Source organism: Poecilia mexicana, unplaced genomic scaffold (genome assembly GCF_051168715.1).
Source record: "Poecilia mexicana isolate PSO_F unplaced genomic scaffold, ASM5116871v1 scaffold_18, whole genome shotgun sequence".
Lineage (NCBI taxonomy): Eukaryota > Metazoa > Chordata > Actinopteri > Cyprinodontiformes > Poeciliidae > Poecilia > Poecilia mexicana.
Window position 1 is genome coordinate 13,400,386 of NW_028263387.1, and position 27,062 is coordinate 13,427,447.

The window sequence follows — 27,062 nt, forward strand, 5'->3', positions numbered from 1 at the left end:
ATTGAGACTGAATGTGTTTATTTCAGCTCAAAACTCGAGTATAAAACAGAAAGTCAGTACAAAATACATGAAATTTGAAGAATATAAAGGAAACCGAAACCTTTCGCTAAACTACAAAGTTGCAGAAATGCCTCTAAATATTCTCTGGCAGTGTTAAGTTTAAAGTGGTCATTTAGTCAGTGATTGGTCACGTCAAGCCAAAGTGCCTTAAAGTGGTTCAACTGGTTTAGAGGAGGAAACAAAAAAAAAAAAAAAATTCCACTTTACTGCTGTAAAGATGCGACTTGATTCATATTTTGAATACAGTAGCTGGAAGGAAAACTGAGACGGTTTTTCAGTGTCAAATTAGTTTTCAAAACAGGGCCACAAAACACAAAACAAGGCTCAAGTGTTGGGGGTGATCCAGCCAGCCCCTCTTCTACCAACACTACTTAAAAAAATAAAAAAATAAACTGTTCCCAAGAGATAAATCATAAATGATGACATTGAAATTATCCAATCTTTAAACTAAGGAAATAAGAAAATATAGCTTAGTAAACTAAATAAATTCCTCTTAACACCATGGAGAGCTTTATTTGGCTTGAAACTGGTCAATACTTAATTCAACATAATTAAACCCAACTAAGCAATTATTTTACATGATGACAAATCATTTCCAAAAATATAAAAAGGAAAAAAAAAATTACTACACTTAAATGAATACATAATGCCATTATAAATGAAAATTAATAATGGAGTATATAAAAAAGAACATAAACCAAAAGACAAATGAAAGACGGTAAACTAGTCGCTGTCGCTTCCCCCCTTCAGCAGCCTCTTCCCGCTGGAGGGCGCAGGAACCTCCTGCTTTTTCTTGGGGCTACAGGGGAAAAAAAAAGAAATCAAAGTAAATTTAACACTGATGAAGATATCTGGTTCTCATCTTCCTGTGTTCTTGTGGTTTTTTCTGCAATAAAGGGCGTCCAACCCCAGTCCTCTCAACTCGGAGTAGATTTTGTTTTAGGAACATCAACTAAATATACAGGTTTCCATTTCTAAACTTCCCAACACACATGTATTGATTTTTCCAGCAAGGTGAGGGGAAAGTTGAGGTGCAATATTCACATCTTCTGAGTAACTCAAGTTTGTGTCATTTTTAAACTAAAATCAACTTTAATTTATCCATTTATGTTAAACGCCTGGTGCTTGTTTTACCTCTTTTCTCAACTGCGACTGAAATCCTGATCAAGGGAAAAACCTCGTGAGCTTCATCGTAACTGATGTAACCAAAGTCCAAAGATCGTTTCAGGGCGTAGTTTACGGGACTTTCCTTACCCCATTTTGTCCATGAGCTCCAGACCATCGTTGAGCTTCTTGAACATTAGGAAACGCTCACGGCCCCGAATCTGCAACAAAGTTAGAAAGTATAAAGTTTAACCAACCTAATATTGTGATTTCATCCAGTTGCAGAAACGGGCCGTACCTGCAGAGTGTACAACTCCTTGTCCTCATCCTCTCCACTGGAGGCAGACTTGGACTTTTTAGCAGTGGATGTGTCTGGAGCAGGAGCGCTCTCTAAAACAGGGGTGTCAAAGTCAAATGGACGGAGGGCCAAATAAAAAATTTAGCTACAAGCCGAGGGCCGGACTGATCGAATGTTCATTGAAATTTTTTTAAATGACTCATATAGTCTAGTGAACCTAATTGAACCTACTGAAAACCTAACAAATATATTCCAATATGATCAGATAAATAAAGCAATATTTTCTTATGGCTCTGTCAGTAATCTTTAATTTTCAACAGACACAACTGAAATATTTTTAAAATATAATTGGATTGAAATACAATAAAATAAAGTGCAAAAATCTATTAATCCACATATGTCAGAGTTAAGGCATTTAGATGTGTCGCCGGCGACACATCTAAATTTGCAGTACCGTAATTCCGCCACACGTAGCGCTAAGTGGAAAAATTCCAACGGTTTCTGAAAGGGGAGACGTTGCACTTTCCAGCAAGTATCGGGTTAATACGGTAACTTCGCAGCTGCAGCTGCAGAGAATGTAATTAATCCGGGGGGCACTCGTTTAATAGACGGTATATTTCGGCAATAACTTGGTGGATATTGAAAGTTCCGGTTGTTATGGATACATGGGTAAGTACATCATCTCACAGAACATTTAAAGAACTGCTTACAGTTCAAATAAGGAAGATATTTTTTTTCAGACGGGGTGCCGGCTTGCTGCGGTCTGCGGGCCGGTTCTAATAATAAATCAAGATCATCCCAGGGGCCGCAAAAAACCTTCTCGCGGGCCGGATGTGGCCCGCGGGCCTTGACTCTGACATATGTGCTCTAAAATGAAGAATGCTCATGATGAGTGACAGACGGAGCAAAACTGTAGCCTACCATACATGCACAAAGAACAACTTAGAAGCCTACTTCTTTTCTTTGTCTGCTTAGTGCCATTTTTCTCCAGGTTTTCTTCCTCCGTCTTGCGGTCCCTGCCTGGACAGGCACAGACACGGACCTCAAAGCACCGCCTGCCCAAAACCTCCCCCCTAAAGTCGAACAAGACCAAAAGGAAAGGCTTAAAAAAAAAAAAAACACAACCAAAGCTCAAAGAGAAATGTGAAAATCCTTTCAAACACATTCAGAGTGAAACAAACCTTTACGTCCTGCTGGATTCCATTTATCAGCTTTACTAACACGAGACCCAAACTACTACAGCTAACATTTTATCTACCAATAAAGACGACGACTCACTCTGGGGTCTCCAGGGTCAGGATGGTGAGGATGGGCCTCCGGTTCATGCCTCCCATGCAGGAGCTGTTGCACATAAAGCTCAGCAGGATGGTCGTCATCTCAGATCCCCGCTGAAACAAGAAAACCGAACATGTGGAAAAACTTCCTGGAGTCTTCAGATAAACAACTTTATATGTTGAGAAGCCCGGATTTACTAAATGACTAATTGTAGCATCACAACGTTCCACTACTTGCATGGATCAACGTTGCCTCATGCGGTCAAACATTCCCACAGGCATTCATGTTTAGAGAGCCAATTTGACCGAATCCGTTTTTGTTTATAAAGCTTTGATATTTATACTTCTAAATGTAAAAATAAAAGTCATCCCTGTTTAATAAAAAGCTTAAAAATGTTCTATATAATTTCCGTTACTTCTTTTTCTGAGGCCCTGGACAAATCAGATTTAGTAAATCCAGAGTAAAATTAACTCCCAGGTTTGTAAATAATAACTATAATCCATTGTTCAGTTTAGACATCTGACTATGACTTCCATATTATAATTCTTTTATACGTGTGATAAAATCTTCCATTAAAGTAATGCACAACGTGTAGGGTGGTTCTCTCTGGGACACCTGTGGGCGTTCGTAAGGCACGGTCACGCTCTGCCTTTTGGTGTTCGGATCCTCAAAGTACTGGGCCAGCTGGCTGCCCTCCACTCGGATCAGATGGCTCTTGTTGTCGGACGCTGAGGAGAAGATTGAAGATAAAAAGCTGAATACTTCCACCTGTGCATCACATTCGAACAAATACAACTCTTTAAAGGATTAAAATGCTCCATACCGTCTTCACTTTGGTGGTGTGGGCACCTCTTGACCACTTCTGCCACATGCTCAGTCTTTTTATACACGGCCGTTGCTCTGATGACGGCGCCCTGAGGAGGCTCCACCTTAACCAATATCCCAATCGGAGTGGTCTTAGCCAGCTGGCAGAATAGCTTGGTCAATTTTTCTGAAAACTAGAGAGGCAGACACAGACGTTCCCATCAGTGGTGCTGCTTACCGGTGTGGATTCTGCCCAACAAAAACTTTACAACCCGAGTCAATTCTACCCAAAACTGTTCACCAATGCTTGGTTTCAAAGACAATCAGAGGATCGTTCCACCTCCCTCACCAAAAGCTGAGATAAATCAAACTTCTTCGTCATCTACTTTTAACCCGTTCTGTACTGAGGGGCGCCTCTGCAGGAACATGTCCCGTCATGTTAGAGCTGTGCATGGCAGCCCAGCTGCTCCTCTCACACAGCAGAGTACCGGTTGCAGGGGGCGGGAGTTTCGGTCCAGACCACCCCAACTTCAGCAGAACTGACCAACCGTGAGCCAGAGTCGATCAGCCAGCGAGGAAACACGAACACGCCATTGGTAGGTTCAGCTCAGCGTCGGCCTCCAACCCTTAAACTTTAGCGAATCGCCACAATGAACGAGGCACTGTCTGAATGCCACCGCAAGAGATTTTAAAGAATGGATGTTTGATGCGGAATCGAGGTAAGAATTGTTCTTCACTGTTCATTTACAAAGTTTTAAATGGTTTGCAACACTAGATAAAAATGTTTTAAATTAAAACTATTCCTGACAAGTGAACTTTCCTTGAGTAAATTAAAACGGACCAGTTTGAGCTTTGAAGAGGTTTTGTGGAGGTAAGGAACGATGTACAGAAACGTGGCACTATGGAAAGCTCCACTGTCTCAGATTTGAGGCTCATTTCTGCTCCTCATCATGTTTGATTGCAGAAAAAATCTCCCAAAACATATAGTTCTGCAGTTAAAGTCATCTTTTATCACAAATTTAGTCAAAAAGGGTTAATATTTAATACATTATGGTGGGATTGTACAGCTAAGATTTCAACAGATTAAAATATGGAAAAGATATGATGAGCAACTTACCGTAGAGGTCACACTCTTTGCTGTTCCAGAATCATTGAAATGGAGCGCAAAATCAAGTTCCCCGGCATAATTCGAAATTGCGGGGACCATTGGGGCTGCAGGCACATTTTTAGTTTCCTGCTGTGGGAGTTCTCCATTCTCCCAAAAATCCATATTTAGATCCTTTAAAAAAAAAAAAAGAAGGCCAAAATGAAGAACAGAATTACCACAAAGAAAGGCTGAATCAAACGCTTCATTTAATTTGATAAGTTTAATCTTTACTTTCTTCGAATGCTTACCAGCAATCCGTCACCTGTAGCCAAAGACTCATTCTCAGTCGACAAAACACTGAAAAAGCAAACGTACAAAGATGAGTTCAATTGTAATCAAGTAAACGTACTTTTAAATTGCCATGTAGAGTGAAAATGATATTTACACAGTGTTCCATAATTCATGGAAGGTGTCCTGGCTCAAAGGGAGGGGGAAGTTGGTCTCCATGCTCCCTTTCACTGTGACGGCAAAGGAGGAGATAAGGATGAAGAACTTATGTGATGGTGAGGTGTACAGCGCTCCAATCAAAATGACAAATCTATGCTTTGCCAGTTTTGTTATAGTTTCACGGTAATGCTAAAAACAATATTCACATTAAAAAAGGGGGAAAAAATTAAATATTTAATGTCAAAAAATATTTAATGTTAAATATTTTAACAGTGTTGTGTAAAAATCTGGTTTACACAGAAGTTGGGAGTGGTTAAATGGCAATATTTGTAATTAATTATCATTTCTGTCAACATAAACATGCCTAGAATATGACATTTTATATCATTTCAATTAAAAGTAACATTGTAATTATGGCTGAAAATTTTATAGGCAAAAATCAGTTTTATCTGAAGACATGTAGATTAAAAAAAGGATTAATTATGTGATTGTATATTTAATTGGGCTTCCTGGAATTCAACTTTAGCGTTTCACTACGGTATCTTTAAAACATTAAATTGACCATTTTTGAGTTAAAGTGCCTCAGCTTTTCAATGGTTTTAATGTGAAATGGGAAAATAAATGACAAACTTCACCTTTTAAAAGACTACACTAATAATCCACGCATTTTAATAAACTTTAAATAAAGTAATCAGTTTTGACATACAAATATTTCAAAGCTAAATTTTACGAACATTTTTGCTACTTAAAATATTTCAAGGACAGATTGAAGCGACTCTGCACTCAACAAAATAGTCAACTAGTTTGGTTTATTGATTTGTTTCAAGTGCACCTTAGGGGTGAGAAAAAAAGACCTAGTACTTTTCAGATTTGTAAACAAAAATAAAAAGACTGTTCGAAAAAGTGTTGGTAAAAATGAAACATTTCGTCAGTTCGGCTTTAGCCGCAAATTGCTCCCAACCAGGATGAGTTCAAAATAGCTAGGCCTTAAAGCCTCAACTCTCAAGCTGACGAAACCGCAAGTAAACTTGTTACATTTTATTCGTTTTTTATTCCCAAAACACAGTTTTAAATTAAACTTACAACTCTCAGCAGCATAAAAACATTACTCATTGCATATCTTTTTAATAAGTCGGACGTTAGCTCTCCTTGAATGAGGCTAGCACAGGTGGTCGATAAAAAACGACAGTTCACACACACACAAAAATCAGTAGGCTAAAACACAATACCCATGTAAAGAGCAAATGAACTCCTACTGTACAACACATTCAGCACAGAGTCTACATTTCGTTTTACATTTATCGCAGTATCCGTGTTAGCACAAGCGGCTAGCTACGTTTACCAGACGACTTTTTCCGACAGCTAGCTTAAACTGCTACAAAAACTTATCAACGGCCAAATAGGAAGTTGGGCTAAAAAGAGCAGTCATTTAACGAGCAGGTACTCTTTACCACACAGCCGCGTCAACCGTGGTGCGACCACTGCTCAGAGATGTTGACTCACAATGTGTTTTTCAGGAGAAAGCCTCCGATTCGCCCAGAAAAAACTTCCAAAATATTTTGAATTGACTAAAGCACGTTGTCGGGGAATCCCACTTTAAAAAAAACAAAGGGGGATGGGTGAGAGTTTATCTTCAAGTACGGTCCAATCAGAGCGTAGAAAGAGGAGGGACTTATTTTTGTGGTCCAATCAGACCTGCTGTGCGCAGGACCAACCAACATTGCTACCCAGTGCTAAAGCGTTCCCAGATGTTTTTCAATCCTGGTACCGAAGGCACACAGCAGCACCGGAGGTTTTAGATAGGAGGTTCTCTAAATCAGTGTTTCCTCAACTCTGGTCCTCAAGGCACATGCATGTTTTAGATGTTCCTCTGCTTCAAACACATCCCATTCAGATGACTGCAATTCAGCAAAACCCTGTTAGTCAGCCATCTATTGAAATTATGTGTGTTGAAGCAGGGAAAGGCATAAACTGGCAGGCCTGCCTCCCCCCAACGTTTAGATGAGTCTCTGCAGCAGCACACTCCAGTCAAATGATGAGGACTCTGGAGAACATGACTTCATAATGACATGATTCAGAAATTTCATTCAGCTGTGTTGGATTGTGTAATCCTGTTTGTTTTTAATAAAATCCTGATTAAAAATCAGCCCACAACTGAGATAATGCAGCATAACTTTATGAAAGTTATGCTGCATTATAACTTTGCAGTTATGCTGCAGGTGGAATTATAATGCAGTATAACTCTGATAAAGTTATGCTGCATTATAATTCCACCTGGGATAAAAAGAACTATTTAAATAACTAATTTAGAGAAAATTAGTTATTTAAATAACTAATTTAAAGTTATATATATGTATAGCCTTTTACATTAAGGCTATAATGTAAACAAGTATGTTTAGAGCTCACTATACTGTATTGGTATTGTGAGGTCTTGGTGTCAGACTTGTTTACAGTCGAATGGATACTAAAATAAACATGTAAAAGGACAGCTATGTGAAATTCTGCAAAACCATATTTCCAAAATGATGCTGCACAGAGTGGGATGTTTTGTGGATCTTCTCCCCCCGCCCCCAAAATTAAAGTTTTCAGTTACAAAAACTAAAAATTTACATTGCATATATAATATGTGGGAAAAGCATATTTTCTAATCCTCCCATATCAAGAATTTTTTTTGAAAAAAAAAAAAAGAAAAATCACCATAAAAACCAGGTGCTATTCAGCGTAATATATTGCACATGGTCAGCAAAATACCTAAGTTGACATCCGCTTCTTGCACGTTGCTACTTATTGAAATCTTTTAATTTTCTGTTCATGCAGGCTGGATGATGTCACCTCCCATCAATTACCTCTTCAGCTGTAAGAAGGAACTTCAGCTGCAGTTGCACAGAGCCGTTTGTGTAACGCTGCTGGTGTCTGGTCAAAGGTGGAGTCACGCCCACAGAGTCCTGTCCCAGTCTTGGATCGCATCCATCTCTCTGATTGCAGAGCGTTGATTAGTTCCACTTTGGGGGGACAGCTGGATGTTTGACCTTTAATGAAAGTGCTGATGGAGCCACAGAGTCGTCTCTGAATCCGTTCCAGGACGGCACAGACACTCATAGATACAATGGTCATGGCTAACAGACCATTAGTTTTATTTTTATAACGCTGTTGCATAAGGCTGTAATAATCCCTTGCCAAGTGTAATTCAATACTTTAGTCGTCATTTACCACATGGAGGCTCTGAAAGATACCCAGACTTTAATTTGCTAACCTCCATATTCAATGCCGTTATGAAACTTCATAACCCATGATGAAAATATGCTGTTATTAAAACTAAACCTTTAATTTCTGCTTCGCTCTGCAGGTCCGTCTGGTTGTGTCCGGTTTCCTCCTGCAAAAAGAGAAGAAATTTCCTTTTATTTTTGCTGTTTACCATGTATTAGGGATGCAACAATAAATATATGAACAAAAAATAATATTTTTTGTTCATTTACAGAAAATGTAAATGAACAGTTTACAGAAAAGTATTTAAGTCGCAGGAAAGTCTTTGTATTAAGTAGACGTAAATCCACAAACTTCAATGAATTTTCTTTGGATTTCTGTGTGACAGATCAAATCAGTGCATATGGAGAGGATAAATAATGATGCATGGTTTAAAAATTTCAGTTTAAAAATGTCAGATATTGTATTCAGGTCATTGTCACTCTTCTACTTCTGAATAAAATTCAGTGCAATTAATCTTATTTTCAATAAATATAGCCCAACTGTGGATAATTTCATCTCAGTTTTAGAAGTCCCTATTTTTATTTTCACTCAAAAATACATTACCTTTAGAAATATTTTTTTGTTTATTTCTATTATTTACATTTCAAGACTGTATTTAAAGAAAAATCAACTCGCTGAACAGAATGTGGCCGTAAGCTGAGGTCAGGCTGCTCCTCCCAGACACTCATCAGTCGGTCTGTTGTGGCCCGACTCAGAAACTCAACAAAAAAGAAGAAATATCTTGCAAAAGTTTTAAAATGTTGAAAATATTTCACTCAAGTTACGTTTAAAAATCAAAGTTTCTAACCTAAGCTGTGAAAATGCGTGACTTCAGGGCCTCACCCACATCACAATCAGGAGAGCTGCACAGCAAACAAAAATTCCCAACTTAACCACAAGGAGGGGCTGTAACATATCCCCTCCAAAAACCAACCGCGATGTGTTTCAGATCTTCGACCTGTTGGAATCTTTAACTGTGTCCAACATTCAAAATGTGACCCAGTCGGTTATCCTCAGAAGAAATTAAGTTAGTTAAAAATGGTTCGGGATAAGACTCCTTCTAACAACTGGAAGCGACTGAAAAATCAGTGTCACAGTCCACAATGAGGCCGGTTCCGCTCCAACAAGGACTCCTGAAAATTAGCACCAGCCACGGGGATCAACAAATGCAGTTTGGACAATTTCCACAGTCAAAGGACACAAATATTTGGGTATTTTTCCAAAACTCCATTCATGTTTTTGCTTTTAAAGTTTGCTTTTTAATTTACAAGCCTCCAAGTCAGAATTGTGACTTTTTTTTTAGAAATGTTATAACCCATGTTGAAAATATTATTTCATAAAAACTAAACCTTTGTTTAGTTTAATAAACTACTCACCGTCACGATGGGGGACTTTTCATCTTACATTAGCAGCTTGTTGTTTAAAATGTTGGATGATCCAACATGATAATGACCACAAAACACACATCAAAACCCTTTGAGAACAAAAACAATCACAACCAATCGACCGGAGCTCAATGTGACGAGTAGTTTTCCTGAGGTAGACAGGTTGTCGGTGTGATTCCAGTTTTCTCCCCATCAAATGACGATCTGGTACTTCAGTCCAAGTTGCCTCCATGAATATCACTGAATTACAATATGTGCTTTTGCTAATATAGCTGAATGTATATGGGTTTAGTGTAAAACACTTTGAGTTTTCAGTATCGCCTCAAAACTCTCATGTAAATTGAGTTCATTAGCATTTACCAGTCAATGCACAATTTTAAATTATTTCACCACTCTTCACCATGAAGAGTGGTGAAATATCCAGCTGGATTTGTGAGAAATAAAACAAACAAAAAAAAATTCAGATTATCAGATTATAACTTGATCACAAACATTTGGACATTTATCTAAAAAAAAAAAAAAAAGAGGATAAATGTGGATTTTCGACTGGAGAAAATGCACAATAATTTCCAGCTTATGAAGTTGCTTCCTTTACAGTCATCCCACCTTTAAAAAAAAACGGGGGGGAGGGGGTGAATTAAAACATTACCATGATATTCATGCATATGGTAAGGAGGAACCTCTACATGGTACTGGACATGTATTTCTAGCAGTAGGGCATAATAATCAGGACAGAATGTCAGCACCTGCTGTCCGTCACATGACTCGATATACTGTACCACAATTTTGAACCAGCTGACCCCAACCATCCACAGAAAACTCTGTAACACACACACACACACACACACACACACACACACACACACACACACACACACACACACACACACACCTTATATATAGGTCATGACGAGCAGGAACATTATTTACACATGCTGTATCTGTATATCACTAGACGGCGGTCACATGGTGCATGTTTATGGCGGTGTGATGTTCTTGGCCGGCGTATAAAACCCCCCGGCTGTTCCTGCCTCCAATTAAAACGAGCAGTGACGGGTTCCAGTGGAAACGTATCCCGTTATCAAAGTCTGTTCTTGTTCTTGGCCGTCTCTGTATGAATTCATATGATCTCCTCTGGAAGACCAGCCGGTCTCGTTCTCCTCCCGGGCGGCTGCACACATAAGCCTTCAAACTATGCCGGCAGGAGGCTCTTCGCCACACTGCTGACGGTGTAAAGTTTCTCTGCATTTAGTTGGAGTCACACCTGACTCGGCTCGGCTTTTAAGTGGAAGGGTGGGGGGTTGGGGGTGGGGGGGGGTTCAGGTTGTTTCACAAAAGGGGAAAAGCAAACACCAGAGGAGACAGCGGTGCGCAGTGAATAGATGGATTTACGTTGGTGGGGGTGTGTGTCTGCCTGTAAAGACGTTTGGCAAATGCCTTGCACACACCCCTTTACTCCCAAAGTTGTGTCCAACCACACCCACGCTCCTAATTCAGGTGCCGTGGCCCAGATTTAGAGTGCACCTGTTGCCTGCTGGGGGAGGATTGAGCTTTGTTGTACATGACAGACAGGGATCAGCAGCGAAGGGGGGCGCTGTAGAGAGGGGTGGGGGGGGGGGTATGTGACCTCTTTGGCATGTGATCTGAAATAGAAAGAGATTTAAGCCTGTCGGGATGAAAGACAATAGCAGAGATGAGCCCCTTTTTCGCTGTTGAATCACCCTGAACTATTCTCAGCAGATTTTGGTAATTTTATCTCCAAGAATCAAATTTATGATGTATTTGTTTAGGAGAGGGACGAAGAACAGCACTGTCCTCCCTGAACCAGCTGGTGTTTTTTTTTATTTTTTATTAAAAGAAAGAAATGCATAAAATACTCCGGATGCTATTCAATAAAAATAACTTATATTTGAAGCGCCATTAAATACTCAATCCAGGTAAGCTGACCTCCTGCACAGTGATTCACGATGGACGCCAACCTCTCACATTTAGGGGAACAAACTGCATAAAAACAGACTGACGCTTTTCAGCAGATATGATTCATTATCAAACAGCACCAGATAAACACAATCTTTACATAATGATTCATGACATCCATCCTCAGAAGACCTCAGTGTTGGGGCCACTCACTCACATCAGTTCACATTATGTGAACAAGTTTGATTTAAAAGAAGTCTTTGTTTTGTTAAGCATGAAAACTTGTGACAGACGACATTCATAGGGCAACTCAAAGTAGTGTATGATGGGGATGTAAAAGATAACTAAAAGATAGTTTTAGATTTAAAAAAAAAATCCAAGAAGTGTTACTTGCATTGAAATTCACCCAACTTTACTCTGTTAAAGTCCTTAAATAAAATAGGACTCGTTAAAACCGATTATTCCTCAGAATAAATCCACCTGTCCTGCGGAGGCTGCAGAGTTTTGCTAGAGAACAGTTCACCTGGAAGTTGCCTCCCCTTCCCACAATGAGATTCTGCTCAGGACCTCATGTAACCTTGGGCCGGCCCTGGGTCTCCCCTCCAGCCAATGACAGTTAAGGTCAAGTCAGCTTCCTGCTTACGTCTCGACCCCTCTCCCTCTTCCCTTCCTCCCCCCTCGTCTTCCTCCCCTCCGCCCCCCACCTCCCCTTTCTGCGTTTACGAAAGAGAATGCCCGTTTGCGCACGGCTGTCACTCTATCCGAGCTGGACGGACAACACAAACTTTGTACGGACGAGAGGACAACCTGCGCTCCGGGGCGCAGCAGATTTCTACCCTGTTCGGGGGGGTTTTCTCCTTTGGATTAAACACATTTGCTCCGTGTATTTTTTGTTTTCGCTGCTGATTGTTTGAGTCGGAGCTCGTCTCCATTTGGCACCAGACGCATCTGTCACCATCTGCAACCGAGTGCCTAAAGCTGTCAAAGTCATGCCGGCCGGGTTTCAACAGCTCGGAGGGGAGGTAACCTTTATTCTTCTCCTTCTTGCTTGCTTTTAAGCGACAAAAATTATGGGTGTCCTAAAGGGAAAGTGTTTATTTTTAACCCAGCGAGTGCGCATTTCAACTGGAACATTTTACGCACGTATATTTAGGATGTGGCCCAATCAAATTCACTCTAAGATATCTTACAGTTTTGAGTTTCGTCGACTAAAACAAGTAACAAAAAAGTGACAATAAGTTGATAATGGATAATATTTAAAAATGTTTAATCCAATATTTGTTTTTATTTCACTTTAATGGCGACTTTGAATACTCAGTCTGTTCTGAAGGATTTTTCTGTCTTTAAAAGAAAAATATCTGACCTTGAAATGTCAAACATCTGAGTTTATCGATCACAGCTAATTTTAGGGGGGCAGGGGGGAGAATCAGAGTATAAATTTGGGGAGGAAGCAGTTCTGGAGCAATTTTGGGTCATGCAACTACCAACAGAAGTCAGGTGTAATGTTCTCCAAAGCATCAGCTCCTATAAAAAGACTAAGTCTTAGGGAAAGTTTTTATAGCAATTATTTATAGGACCAGCAGGCAGTTGGTTGAGCAGCAGATCAGAGGCACTTTAATGTTATAATATAATAATAATTAATAATAGGATTAGTAAGTCTTCTAGGATTCTGACATTGCACTGGTTATATTCTGGCCACTGCTCCTTAATGAACTACAAGGTACTTCGTGGTGCTTGCGGTGATTTTCCACGCATGAAGCATTATTTACCTCTACACACAAGGACACACGCGTTCACAAACGCACATTCCTCTGTTTTGGTCTCTAAATGCCAAACAGCGCTCATTTAGAGACTCAACACAGCAAGGTCACCGGCTGAATCTGACTCTTTGGTAAATGATTAACAGAACAGAGTGCAAGAAAAATAGATGATTGGATCTGAGAGTGAAACCTGGCGTCACCGTTTCACCAATGTTCCGACGTTTTCTCTCGTTCAACAACACAATGACATGTAAATGATTGTTCAAGTGTCACCAGTGGATGCTTTGCGCTCTTTCTTTCACACCAGATCAAACTGTTACCCTTTTTTATGAGGTCGTGTTGTTCCGTCATGGCTCCAGAGTTTTCCGTTCAACCAACGCCGCCTCCCCAGAGTTTCGGAGGAGACGACGCAAAATGCACGAAAGATTAAGGCGTCGTTTCAGTGTCAGATATCTTACCTCTTTGTTTTATCGGTTGAACTCTCTCTGTGGGTTGCGGACCTCGAGTCCCCAAGGTCATCTCATCTGTCACCGCGCAGACAGGTGCCCGGGGCCTGACGGGAAACCGGAGGGTAGTGAAAGTTCAGGCGCGTGGGCAGTGTACTCGTGGACCACACTGGAGGGATTGTTTCTGGTCAGGATCAAGCTTATTTATAGTCAACGTTAGCTAAGTGTTGAAACTAATCCTAACTATTTAATTAAAGCTCAGATCGCACCTCGACGCACTCCTACGTAACGTACAGACAGAAGACGGTTCTGATATTGAGCAGTCGGTGCAGCGGGTTTTTTGGCGGCCGTTCAGAACCTGTGATGTGAAAACCTACCAAATGAGCTGCTGCGTTATCCAAAGTTACAGCGGTTACTCTTTTTTAGCTCTGTGCAGGACACGGTTTGGTAAAAGTGTCTTTCTAGGCCTGTCACGATAACACATTTTCTGGACGATAAATTGATCCAGAAGTTATTGTGATAAACAATAATATTGTTGTTTCGAGACCATTTTTAAGTAATATTGGTGGTAATGGCAAAATAATAATGCAAGGACACATTCTTCTCGAAGATCAGTAAAGTTTAAATTCTAATGAACATTTAACACTGGAACTGGGAGACATGTTAAATATCCAAATTAAAATAATAAAATAACAAATAAAATCAATTTTGAAGTCTTGGTAAACAAAATTGCCCTTCAAAACAAGGGCTGGCTGAGACCAAAGCACCAAACTGAAGACTTTTATCCTTCAGTTTTTGGTAGACAGACAGAAAAAAAGAGATAAACGATAAATCATGCCAATGGAAATGATTGAGTTTGTTTTAATTTATCATGCAATTAATTGATTTCATTGATTATTGTGACAGGCCAACTCAACTCCCTGCATGCTCACACTCAAACACACAATGCAGCCGCTGGATAAGAAATGCAATCTGGGAAAAGTCTCTATTATTTTTAATTAATCTATTTATTTATTTTGCTCCATTCCTGCAAAAACTGCCCCTCAACAAGGAGGTTGAATAACAGACAATGAAGCAGCTGTACAGGTTAAGAGCTAAATTTCTTTTCCTGCAAACATGCACATAATGCAGCATGCCTCAAGACCGATGCTTGGTAATGAAGAAGAAAGTTGCTGAGCATTTGGTCTCGGTTTTTAAAATTTTTTTTGGACTCTATTCACACACGTAAACTGTGTAATGTGCATAATACACAGAGGCCGGGCAACAGACAATAACAAGTGGTGCACTCTTGTAAAAGTTGCAATTTTTTCTATAAAATTTCAATAATGTAAGATTGTATAGTTTAATGGACTTTAAAATAGGACGGCAGTGATATGTATGGAAAACTACATAAATCAATCAAGCATTGCTTTATTGGTTAATCCAGTGGATAATAAATATATTTTCAACCAGAAGTAAAAACACACAAAGCATGTGGACTTAAAGGTAAGTCCACATGTGTTTTTGTTTTTTACCTTCTAATACTGCTGGCAGTACTTGTACCAAAATAATTTGCACAGACAACAACACCTTGCCGTTAGAGAAGCTTAGAGAAGCTCTCAGTGTTTTCTCAGTGGAGCAATCTGATCGTTGTTGAGTCGTCGACATTGTGTCTCACTAGTAATGCAGTGAAAACTTAACTTAAAACTTTATATTAACTTTTTATGCATTTGTCCATTTTCATTTTTTTCTTAGCGAAAGAAATCAGGTGGGACGTCTAATTTCTACAATTAATCATAGTAGTGTGGCTAAGTGATTGTCTTTTTTGTGTGTTATTTTATTTGTTTCTCCTGCAGGCGGTGACGGGAACCCTCGCTCTATCAGTTTTCACTGCTGTTCTGGGATCACTGACGTTCGGATACAACATCGGAGTCATCAATGCGCCGCAGAAGGTAAAAAGCATAAACCCTACTAACCAGAGGCATTTGAGTACCCAGAAATCTAACCAAGTAAGGGTAGGACTACTCAAGCAAAAGTAAAAAGTAACCAAATAATAAGTCAAGTAAGAGTAAAAAAAAAAAAGAAATACTGAGTAATTGATCATAACATCTAGTAAGTAAAGTTTATTTATAAAGCGTTTTTATAGACAAAAAGTCACAAAGTGCCGCACAACATAAATCAGAACTAAGTCAGACAAAGTATAAAAACAGTGAAGTTACTTACCATGGGCATAGCATCCAAAATTTTCACTCAAGTGCAAGTAGAGCAACACTTCATAACAATATTACTCAAGTAAAAGTTAAAAGTAAAAGCAGATTTTTTTTTTCCAAAATGATACTCAGGTAAATGTAATTAGTTACTACTGTCTGTTTTGGGTATGAATTTTCTACAGTGAATCAGTTCCTCTGGGATATTTCATAACTCACTGATAAAAGATAATTAAAGTTATATGACTATGTGTCTTTAATAGATTATTATAATAGATTATTAATAGACTATATCTACCAGCAGGATGCTGTTTGGACTTATTTTAACGTGAAACTCATGTTTCACATTGAAGTGGCCCAAACAACAATCAACAGAATTAAGATGTATATAAAACTTTCTGAAAACTATAGACAATTAGAGGCAGCAAAATCCCCCAAAACAATTCTAAATATACAGCCAGAGACGCAGTTGAATGGTTAGATCAAAGCACATGCATGTGTTAGAATGGCCTAGTTAAAACCTGAGCCTAAACCCAGTTAATCTATGACAAGAGTTGATGTTCACAGATGTTCTCCGCCCACCAACACTTGTTCAAACACATTTTAGCTGCTAAAAAAAAAAAATGCTTCAACACAGTTGTACGAAACATGAGAACGTCATAATCTCTTTGTTTCTCATTTAACGAACTGAACAGATGTAGTTTCATAACAGCAGATATCGCGTTGTTGTGGTTTGCGACCCAGCCCCGTCGCCTCGAAATGCCAACTTTCCAGGAGGTTTTGTTGTTGCCGCGATGCCGCCGTGTTTTTCTGCTTATCCTGCAACTTTACACAGACTCTCTCTTTACCCTGATCTTACAGGGTGGCATGTTTGGAGCCACAATATTGCCCATATTTGGGAAACAGAAAGGTTTTCTGAGTTCATCCAAATGAGATAAAGTAAATATGTCAAGAATCACGTGGAAGGATAACAGTGTTGAAAGTATGGAAATACAGCAAATGCGTTTGGATATATGTATAAAAACACAATTTTATTTCAGTTTATTCGATGATGAGATAAAAATGTCTGTCATATTTTAAAAAAGAAACATAATCTCTAAGTTACATTCTCTACACACCACATGCTGATTTTTTTCCACCACATTTGGGGCTTTGGTAGTGCTGACTGAAAACTTCACCAAGAATAATTTCTGAACATGACCTGAATTGTGCTGTTTCATTAAGGGAAGTTTTTGCAAAGTGACTTGCAGCCGGTCAGTAAACAGTTTCACCTGGTGCTTCAAAGAGAGTTGAGAGCAGAGGGACGAACGCGAGGCGGGGTTTGGACCCGGCTGCTGGTACTCAGAGAGCTGCTGTCGCTAAACCTGGTTTACTGTAAACACAACAAAACAACAACACAGTAACACAAACTCTGCTGTGTTTTGGTTCGATTTTGTTGGTCACATATGTAACGCCATCAAATGTTAGCTTCGTTTAATTTATTGGTGAAGTTGCGATAAAAACAAAACAAAATTTTAAATGAGTGAATTCTGTGTTAGAGGATTTTATTCTCACATTGAAAACATTTAGAAAACTAATATGATATACTGCTACTAACATTACCACAGAGGTTTATTTCTCTCTCTTCTTCAGTATGGGAAAGACAGCAGAACATCCTACTCAAGTCAGGCAGACGTGTTTTAGTCCAAAAAGTCAGGAGATGCTTCCAAGACAACTTTTCAAAACTTGCCCATTTCTGCCAAAGCAGAAATGCTTGAAAAGTTTAAAACAACTGAACCTGTGGAAGGAAACTAAGGAAGGTAAAATAAATCCTCAATGCTTTGTCTGCAGCATCTAACACCTTTTAGATGCTTTCTACATGCCAAAAGGTATTTTTTTCTCCTACCATCACAAACATAAAGGTGGTGTTTGTCAAAATCTACTGGAACTTTAACTGGAGCAAAAATTAAATAAATTCAACTCAGTTACAGCACCACTCACAACAAATGTCATCTTGAACTTTACAAAAATACTTTTAATTCGATCACACAATTGCTCCAGTTGATCCTCGTCATCAAATAGTGCAGTAAGCTCAAGTAATGATTCAAAGTATTTTAAAAAGTTTCTGTCTAAAGAAACCCAGCAGACTGAATCCAGTCAAACTTTGGTCAGGTGAGACTAAAATGAAGCTTTTAGGTGACAACAACTCCAGTTATTGAAAAGCATCTAATGCCTGTTGTTGAGTAAAATGGAAAAATTGTTTCTTGCAAAATCAGCCTTGTTGGAGCAGATTGCACCGTGGTTGGTGGTCTTTGACAGAGTTTATTGATCCAAACGCCTGCAGGAGGACGAAGTGGTTTGATGGTTTGTCTTTGTAATGGTTTAGTCACTGCGTCATTTAACAGACATAATTATGCAAAGCACATGAACAAAGATCTCTCAGTGTGTTAATGTTGTCTCTGAACGTCCCCTGCAGATCATTGAGGAGGACTACAATGCGACGTGGATCCATCGGTACGGAGAACCGATCCCCTCAGGGACCCTCACCTCCCTCTGGTCGCTGTCTGTGGCCATCTTCTCCATCGGGGGCATGCTCTCCTCCTTCTGCGTGGGCTTCATCTCAGAGTGGCTGGGCAGGTAGGAAAACACAATATTCTCCTCCCTGAATGGCTCACGACTCCAAGAGTTAGAAATACGTAAAGTTGGGATGCAGCAGAAACTTCTAAATGTTTTAGGTGTGACATCATTTTCTAGATTGGAAGATGGTTGGTTTTCGAGCAAAGTGAGGGATTTTTTTCTTGCCGCTAAAGCTTTTTTGAGCTTCACATCATGTTATAGTGTCGTTCCCTCATCATAAACACACCTGAAGTGTTGCTTTGATTCTTTCATGCATATTTGGAAAATCCTTCAATCTCCTGTGTCCAAAATGCCTGGGTGGACCTAGCCCCGCCTTCAAGGCACAGCTCCTCCTCAGAGTCTCAGTTTCCAAGCCAAGCTTCTTCCTCACAGAACAGATCTCCCTCTGTTCCTTCAGACTAGCCAGCAGCAATTAGCAAACACCAGGTGGAACTGTGATACTACTCAGTGCAACGGTAGAAAAGACATTGCTAAAGGATTCATAGAGGAGCCGTGCTATGACTGAAGGCGGTGTGTCAGAAAGAGCAAGAGTTTCTTTAAGTAACAAAGGCCCAATTTCAAAGCACTATATTAGTCATATTTGATATATATATATATATATATATATATATATATAGATCTAGATCTGAATGAATGAAATATTCTCATTGAATACTTTGTTCTGTACAAAGTTGAATGTGCTGACAACAAAACCACACAAAAATCATCAATGGAAATCAAATTTATTAGCCAATGGAGGCCTGGATTTGGAGCCACACACAAAATTAAAGTGAAATGTTCCCTTTATTTTTTTGAGCAGTATCTATATATATATAGTATTTTTATAACAATTGAAGTTAACATAGTTACTAGATTATGCTATAAAATGCCACTATGTGCCTGGAAAACACAAACGCTGCCCTTTGAAAGACAAAACATGGGGTCTAAGTTCCTCTCTGTCCACGATGTCTGCCGTCCAAGTTTCCCTCTGTAACCTAAACCATGATGGGTGAAACGGGGGGTGGGCATAACAGAGCTGGGAGTCCAGGGTCGGGGCACAGAGCAGGTCAGGCTGCATGTCTTCCTCGAAGCACAGCTGCCTCTGGTGTTGGTGGTAAAGCTGCTGTGACCTCAGAAGTCAAAGAGCAGACACAGATCAACTCTCATTGGACCACAGATGATGTTTTTAACAACAAGTCAGAACGTAAAGTACAGGGAGGAGAGAAAATTTACACTTTTTCTTCCTATAAGATGGAGTGATTAAAAGTAGTTTTGCTGTACTCTTATAAAATATCCACACTTGGCTGCTTGACGATATAAAGACTTCGTGAAAAAGTCAAATTCCTCGCCGTTCTTTATCTGACTGCTTTTATCTGAAACAGAAAGGCAGTGACGTTTCCCACCACGGCAAAAATAATACAACAGGTTGAATGAAGATATGATTATGTTTAGTTTGTGTTTTTGTTAACAGAGATTTAAGCAACACATTTTTATAGTAGTTCACATTTTTATAGTAGTAGTTTTTATAGTAGTAACTTTATATTATTTGGGGCATATATAAACTGTATAATACGTATAAATTCTAGAAACATATCAATAGTAAACCAGTTTTTCTATGGTTTTTGTCTAATTTGCCCTCCCACCAGTGGGTACGTCTGGTTTAGAAAGTCACAGTTCTGTTAAATCTGTCCGCTGTCTCCCTCGTGTCGTAGCTAACGCTGACATTACATTTCATGTCACTATTTCAGATTGAATTAGAACCACAACCAAATCACTCAAAGTCACTTAATTGAAACTGATCTAAAATAATTAACTCAGTTAATCTAAAAAGCACAGACCAATAAAAATATTATCTAAAATGATATATGTATATATCTCATTCATAGTGAAACATGCAGTGTCCGTGTCAGCTTAGATGTAATTCAGATGTACTCAATTTTATCCAGTAATATCCTGACATCTTGTCAAATAACATGAAGTTCAATTTAATCAGAATATATTAAAGCAAAAATGAAATTCAGTTGATGATTCAGAGCTAACTGATAAAAAAATCTCTTCTGTCTAGGAAGTCAAGCTGATTGTATCAAAAATGATAAATTAATACATTTGTTGGAAGAGCAAAATTATCTCTTCTTTTCAGCCATTAAGGAACATGACTGACCATTTTAAAGTAAAGCTCGTATTTGAATTGCATCATTCTTTTTAACTACACTGCTCAAAAAAATAAAGGGAACACTCAAATAACACATCCTAGATCTGAATGAATGAAATATTCTCATTGAATACTTTGTTCTGTACAAAGTTGAATGTGCTGACAAACAAAATCACACAAAAATCATCAATGGAAATCAAATTTATTAACCAATGGAGGCCTGGATTTGGAGCCACACACAAAATTAAAGTGAAATGTTCCCTTTATTTTTTTGAGCAGTATATTTTAGGGGATTTTCATTCTCACAGTACTCTATTCATCCTGTCGATGACTAAAAATCATACTGAGCAGGCAATAAATTATGATGACTAACATTTTCTGTGAGTTTTTTATTTGTTTGTTAGAAATAAGCATTCACAGATATTTGCATTGCCCCTTTAGCAGTTCGCATCACAAATAGAGTTACAGCTTGCTCCAAGACTCTGTGTTTTTGTGGGATGCTGCCCTCTAGAGGCCAAAATGAATCTGGTGTCAAGTTCACAGTTCTGGGAACAAAGCAGAACCCGTTCCAGTATCACGGGGACTGAATCGGACACCCTTCTGGACACCATGATGACAGTTTTTATGTTTCTTACAGGAGGAAAGCGATGCTCGCCAACAATTTGTTCGCCTTCGCTGCTGGGAGTCTGATGGGAATGTCTAAGGTCTGTCGCTCCTTTGAAATGATGATTCTGGGACGTTTCATCATTGGGGCCTACTGTGGTAAGATAATGTTCTGTTTCTATCTTTCCTTTCTCAGTTTTCACTCATAAAAATGTAAAAACTGCTCGAGTTCTCCAGCTTGTTCTGGTTTAATCTGTTGCTTTTTTGAAATGCCGACCTTCTGCCTTTCTTTTCATCTCTTCCTTCTTTGCGCAGGACTTGCGTCTGGTTTGACGCCCATGTATGTGGGGGAGATAGCTCCTACAAGTCTCCGAGGTGCACTCGGCACGTTGCACCAACTGGCCATAGTCACTGGGATTCTTATAGCACAGGTGTGACTGCGTGTTATTGGCCGCCTGGGGAATAAAAGCATTGTCAAACTTTACAAAGATGCAACTCTGTTCTGCTGCATTAGTTGCGTTGAGCAATCATTTGTATTTTTTTAAAATGTAAACGAGCCGAAGGAGGAGGTTGGGACAAAACGTCCTAAAATTACCGGTTATCCATGATAACTCAGACTGATCCTCAACCTAAACTAGGATTCATGCTGATCTCCTGCTCTGGTTCCTTCTTCTTTGTGTTTTGAAAATAAATGTTTTAATTTTTTTTAACTTTCACCACAGTTTCAAGACTCTTATCTTGTCGGCCAACACGTATAAGTGCTGTACTTTAAGGCGGGTTCTCTAGCCTTTCCAATTTGAATAGTACTTCAGACATATTAATGTATTTGTGCCTTACTTTTAACACCAAGGCAATACACAAACCCATGAATTACCAAGAAAAAAGTATAGTTGGAGATATGTGAATGAATGAAAATGTACAGGTTTTTTAATATTTGGTTTTATTCCGTCACTGATTTACTCAAATTAAAGATTTGTTTAGTTTGAGATCATTGTACTGCTGTGAAAGATTAATTTGGTTTAACTTTATTCTCTAGATAATAGTGGACAGTCCTGTATTGCTGTGGTAAATTTCTCTTTCCAACACAGTGACTCTCTTCCCCACATTGCTTTTAGAGCTACAAGTTCAAAGCAGATGTGTGTTTGAGATCGTCCAGGCATCACTAACGCCGCCTTTTTTCTTTTATTTGACAAGATTCTGGGTCTGGAGATGTTGCTGGGCAGTGAGGACCTTTGGCCCGTTCTGCTGGGTTTGACCGTGGTACCGACTGTTCTGCAGATGGGTCTGCTGCCCTTCTGCCCCGAGAGTCCTCGATTCCTCTACATCGTTCGGAGTCAGGAGCATCACGCCAAGAGTGGTGGGTGGAACCGCCGTCCCACACGTTGTTCTTGAAACTACTCTTTGCCTCTCGATTGTCTGAACTCCTCCCATTTGTCCTCTGGACAGGCTTGAGGAGGTTAACAGGCCGGCAGGAGGTGGGTGACATGCTAGCAGAGATGAAGGAGGAGAAGAGGAGGATGGACATGGAGAGGAAAGTCTCCATCCTAGAGCTCTTCCGCTCGCCTCTGTACCGCCAGCCCATCGTCGTCTCCATCCTGCTGCAGCTCTCCCAGCAGCTCTCTGGAGTCAATGCAGTTGAGTTTTGATTTTACTCAGAGCATTAATCAAGTCCCAAAGCTTGACCCGGGTCTCAGCGGTAACTCAGATCTGTTTAATCCCGCCTCCAGATTTTCTACTACTCCACCAGTATCTTCATGAAGGCAGGAGTCCAGAGTCCGGTCTACGCCACAATAGGAGCCGGAGTTGTAAACTGTGCCTTCACTGTGGTCTCGGTGAGATGTCTGTGTCCTGGCTCGCTGGTAGCCTCGCAGTAACGTTTAGTTTAAAGTATTTGGGAGACTTTATACAGCCTTGCTTTGAGCCACATTAAATCAACAAGTGTGTCTCTTTCTGTGTTTAACTCTGTTATCAAAGAGTAAATAAGATAAGAGGAGGCTGGTCAATCGTTTTCATGTTGAGTCCATTATCCAGCTGAGTTGTCATTTAAAAGAAGCAGAAATGTAATATTCCACATGTTAAACCATTGGTGGAGGCATATATCCACCAAACTGGGATAAGAAATAAGTTTGAGCTCTGCAAGGCAAGAGCCTCACAATAAATGCTACACCACAGTGTAGACCCTCCACCAGTTTCCTCATTCACAGCTTCTTGCATATCTGTGCTCCCTCAGACTTTCTTATTAAACACCTGATACTAAAATTATCTTGCTTTGATTCTTATATTGTAAGACTGTCCACACTGAAGGGTGTTGTGGTTAATGTGACCCGGTAATGTCGGTGTGCTCACACTGCAAAAATACTAAACTTCAGCTAGCATTTGTAGCTGCTAGCATTCAGCTAGCATTTCTAGTTCATGCCTGAACTAGACCAAAGTGAAATAGTTAAACTGATTTTTAGTATTCAGTCAAACTAAAAATCAGTCTATTCTGGTCAGCTTTTGTTGGTTTATAATTGATCAAAACTAGAAAGCTGAGTTTGTAAACATGCTAGCAATGTTAGCTTAACCTTGTAAGTCTCAATTTTTTAGTAAAAAAACAACAACATATCAATAAGGCACTGACAGAACAAACTTTGTACATTTGGCTCAGAAATGAATAAAAGTTAAATTTTTTCATTGTCTTCCTGAAATAAACAGCTGTTCCTCGTGGAGCGGATGGGTCGGCGGACACTTCACATGTTGGGTTTGGCAGGAATGTGCATTTCTGCCATTATCATGACCATAGCCTTGGCTTTACTAGTAAGTAACGCTAACATTCAGGTTGAATTCTTACTTGTTTTTTGTCTACCAGTGTTACCAAGCCCAATAAACCGCTGACTGCCTCGTTTCCTCCACCTGACAGGACAGCATTCCTTGGATGAGCTACATTAGCATGCTAGCTATCTTTGGCTTCGTGGCCTTCTTCGAGGTGGGTCCAGGTCCCATTCCTTGGTTCTTTGTGGCTGAGTTGTTCTCTCAAGGCCCAAGGCCGGCTGCCATGGCCGTGGCGGGCTTCTCCAACTGGACCGCCAACTTCATCATCGGCATGGGCTTCCAGTACGTTGCGGTGAGTACCATCAGCGTTCCAAAATATGGGGTCTTGGAAATGTTTTGGACATTTTTTCCCAATAAATTCACGTTATCTCCTAAATCTACCTCCCCAGGATCTCTGTGGGCCTTACGTGTTCCTGATCTTCGCAGTGCTGCTCCTGTTTTTCCTCATCTTCACATTCTTTCGGGTGCCAGAGACCCGGGGAAAGACATTCGACCAGATCGCAGCCAACTTTAATCAGCACTCAGCAGCTGGCATGATGGATATGGACATGGAGCTGGACAAGCCCAGCACAGAGCTGGACTACCTGGGTGATGAAAGCATCAACTGAAGAGTCCAAACAAAACCAAAAAAAACAAACTGAGTACAATTTAAGGTGAAGTTTGTGTACGGACCCTACTCCAAAATTTTTATTTTCTGACATATTTTGAGATCTGTAGTCATATTGATATAGCTTGTGGTGCCAAAGCAGTGTTAAGATGAGTGTGTGACAGTATGGAAGTTTCTGGAGCCATCGTTTGCTGGTACCACAGCAGTTCGCTAACTGGTGGTTCTGACAGCTGCCTTTGGGTTAGAGACTCACCAATGAAGAAAAAGACAGAGGCATTGACTGCCGGTGTGAGATGATTTGTTCAGTGCTGATGAACTCAGACGCAGCATTGAAAGATGGGGAAATTTTGGAATTCCTGCACTTTATAAAGAAAGACTTCGGCGAACGGAGGTACAGGTACTGTAGGACGGTGGTGTCCAACTTCAGTTCTGGAAGACCAAATCAGATGTGAATGGTTGAGCTACCTTCTCAACATCATGTCCTGCAAATGCTTGGTAATAATTAATTTGCTTTGCACTGTGTTCAACCAAGTGAACATCTGAGACCTGTGGGACATTTGGGTCTTGGGGACTGAAAATGGACATCATTGACGTAGGAAGTTGACGTAACTTGATAGTTTTCACTTAAGATGGGAACACGTTAGAGTAAGGCTGATTTGGGTTCCTGTACAGATTTTGTAAACACTCTATTGCAGAAAAAAGTTAGTTTCTTAACTAATTTGCTTTACCATCTGATATTAAAGGGGCAGCATTATGTATTTTCTTGGCGCATAGTCTCGTTTTAGAGCACAATCAAATAATCTTACCTTCAGTTGTTTTAAAAATGCTATATATCAAAAATGACTTATAGGAAATTTGTCTACAATATTTAATGCATTGAAATTGGGCCTGTGTCTCTTTAAGAATCTCCCTCTCGGTCAGCCCGCCATCACAACATTCCTCTTTCAAGCCTTTGAAAACATTTTTACCAGCTTTTCACTGAGAAGTCGTTTATATGATGAGCTCGGCAGACGCACAGCTCCACCAATTGTTTGCTGCTTGCTGCTGCCGCTAGTCTGAAGGAGCTGAGTGGGGAAGGGAGCTCTATGAGGTGGAAGCTTGGCTTGGGACTGCAGCTCCAGGAAGAAGCTCCTTACTCATTCCAACCCCTAACGCTTGCTCTCCTTTGTGAGAGCAAGCGTTAAGGCGCCCCGAATGGTTTGCTACTGGAGATTCAACGATTTCTCATGAAAGATTTGAAGAAGCACACCATGCATGATTTTTGAAGAGGGAATAACATGATATAAATCTAAAAAAGAAATCTCAAAACTTTTGCATAATAATGCCTCTTTAAATTGGTGAATGCAGTAAAAATCAAGCAACGAAGCGTTCACACGTTTATTAGCCTTTTCCCCATATTTTCATTAAAGTTTTGGATATTTGGGAAGTTTAACTTTTATTCAGCTGATATTTGAAGAGCAGTTGAGCCGTATTTGTAGGGAAACATTTTGACACTGTCGATATTACAATCACATAAGTTCAGATAAACAGTTTGCTGACTTTTTCCTTCACAGCTTCCTGCTGATGAAGCTTGGATCACAGATTAAAACTTGACCATCAATTTTATTGGCATGCAGACCACGAGTCAGAGCAGATATTGCATTAAAGCCACGTTGATTAGATTTACTGCACAGCTCTAATCTGTCTGTTCCTCAAAACATTGCTGGAACTGACTTCCCATCTGAGCATAGAATAGATGAGTCTGAGCTAGCTAGAACAGACTCAGAATGACATTTTGAGTCTGTTCAGCTAACAAGTGAAAAACCAAAATCCTGATGGGTTTAAGGGTTAAAAATACCCAAAGTTAGACACAAAAAGTCAGAGCAAACCCTTTAGAAAATGGAACAAGCTTAGAAAAACTAAACATTTCACCCCAAAACTTCCACACTGTAGGAATCCTGCATCAGTCAATTCTTTACACACGTGTTCCCTTCTTAAGTTTTAATGTTTTCCAGAGATTTGGGAAAACATTTTTGGTACTTCTTGTGTACATAGCGTTCATGTCATGGTATGCGGGTCTAAAGTTTCTACTCTGTATGCACTCCAGCTGGTGTATGCTCAGTGAGATTAGATATTAGGATTTATTTTGTAGTTTATGTACAGTCTTTGCATCAATGTGTGTGTGTTCTGTTGTGCTCATTTCTGAATATTTGTATTGAGATTTTTTTTTTTCAGTGGACCTGTAATTTTATGCTGTGGTTATACAAGTGATGTAAATAACTGTACAAAAGCCTCTTCAT

The 27,062-nt window shown here is 39.7% G+C and overlaps 2 protein-coding genes and 1 long non-coding RNA gene across 4 annotated transcripts; 1 reads left to right on the forward strand and 2 right to left on the reverse strand.

Moving 5' to 3' along the window:
- Window position 1: 1 nt before the first annotated feature.
- Window positions 2-6,737, reverse strand: tp53 (tumor protein p53). 2 transcript variants are annotated; one of them, XM_088015396.1, is made up of 11 exons: window positions 6,579-6,737; window positions 5,074-5,146; window positions 4,937-4,985; window positions 4,659-4,820; window positions 3,561-3,735; window positions 3,353-3,465; window positions 2,741-2,850; window positions 2,417-2,535; window positions 1,463-1,554; window positions 1,315-1,385; window positions 2-859 (listed from the first exon to the last, which is right to left on the reverse strand). In XM_088015396.1, exons 2-11 carry the CDS (start codon window positions 5,133-5,135, stop codon window positions 784-786), a joined length of 1,029 nt encoding a protein of 342 aa, XP_087871522.1. In that variant the 5' UTR covers window positions 5,136-5,146; window positions 6,579-6,737; the 3' UTR covers window positions 2-783. The 2 variants fall into 2 exon arrangements, with proteins under 2 accessions (XP_087871522.1, XP_087871523.1); XM_088015397.1 differs by having other exon boundaries at window positions 6,527-6,669.
- A 1,048-nt stretch (window positions 6,738-7,785) lies between these two features.
- On the reverse strand, window positions 7,786-14,138 carry LOC148154069 (uncharacterized). Its single transcript, XR_015766072.1, has 2 exons — window positions 13,842-14,138; window positions 7,786-8,448 (listed from the first exon to the last, which is right to left on the reverse strand). It is a non-coding gene; the product is annotated as an uncharacterized LOC148154069 (long non-coding RNA).
- LOC106919125 (solute carrier family 2, facilitated glucose transporter member 4) lies at window positions 12,351-27,052 on the forward strand. The gene is made up of 11 exons (XM_014989308.2): window positions 12,351-12,645; window positions 15,665-15,760; window positions 18,471-18,631; window positions 21,400-21,524; window positions 21,681-21,796; window positions 22,560-22,722; window positions 22,812-22,999; window positions 23,093-23,197; window positions 24,060-24,161; window positions 24,265-24,468; window positions 24,566-27,052. The coding sequence occupies exons 1-11, from the start codon at window positions 12,613-12,615 to the stop codon at window positions 24,782-24,784; spliced, it is 1,512 nt and encodes a 503-aa protein (XP_014844794.1). The 5' UTR covers window positions 12,351-12,612; the 3' UTR covers window positions 24,785-27,052.
- The last annotated feature ends 10 nt before the right edge of the window (window positions 27,053-27,062 follow it).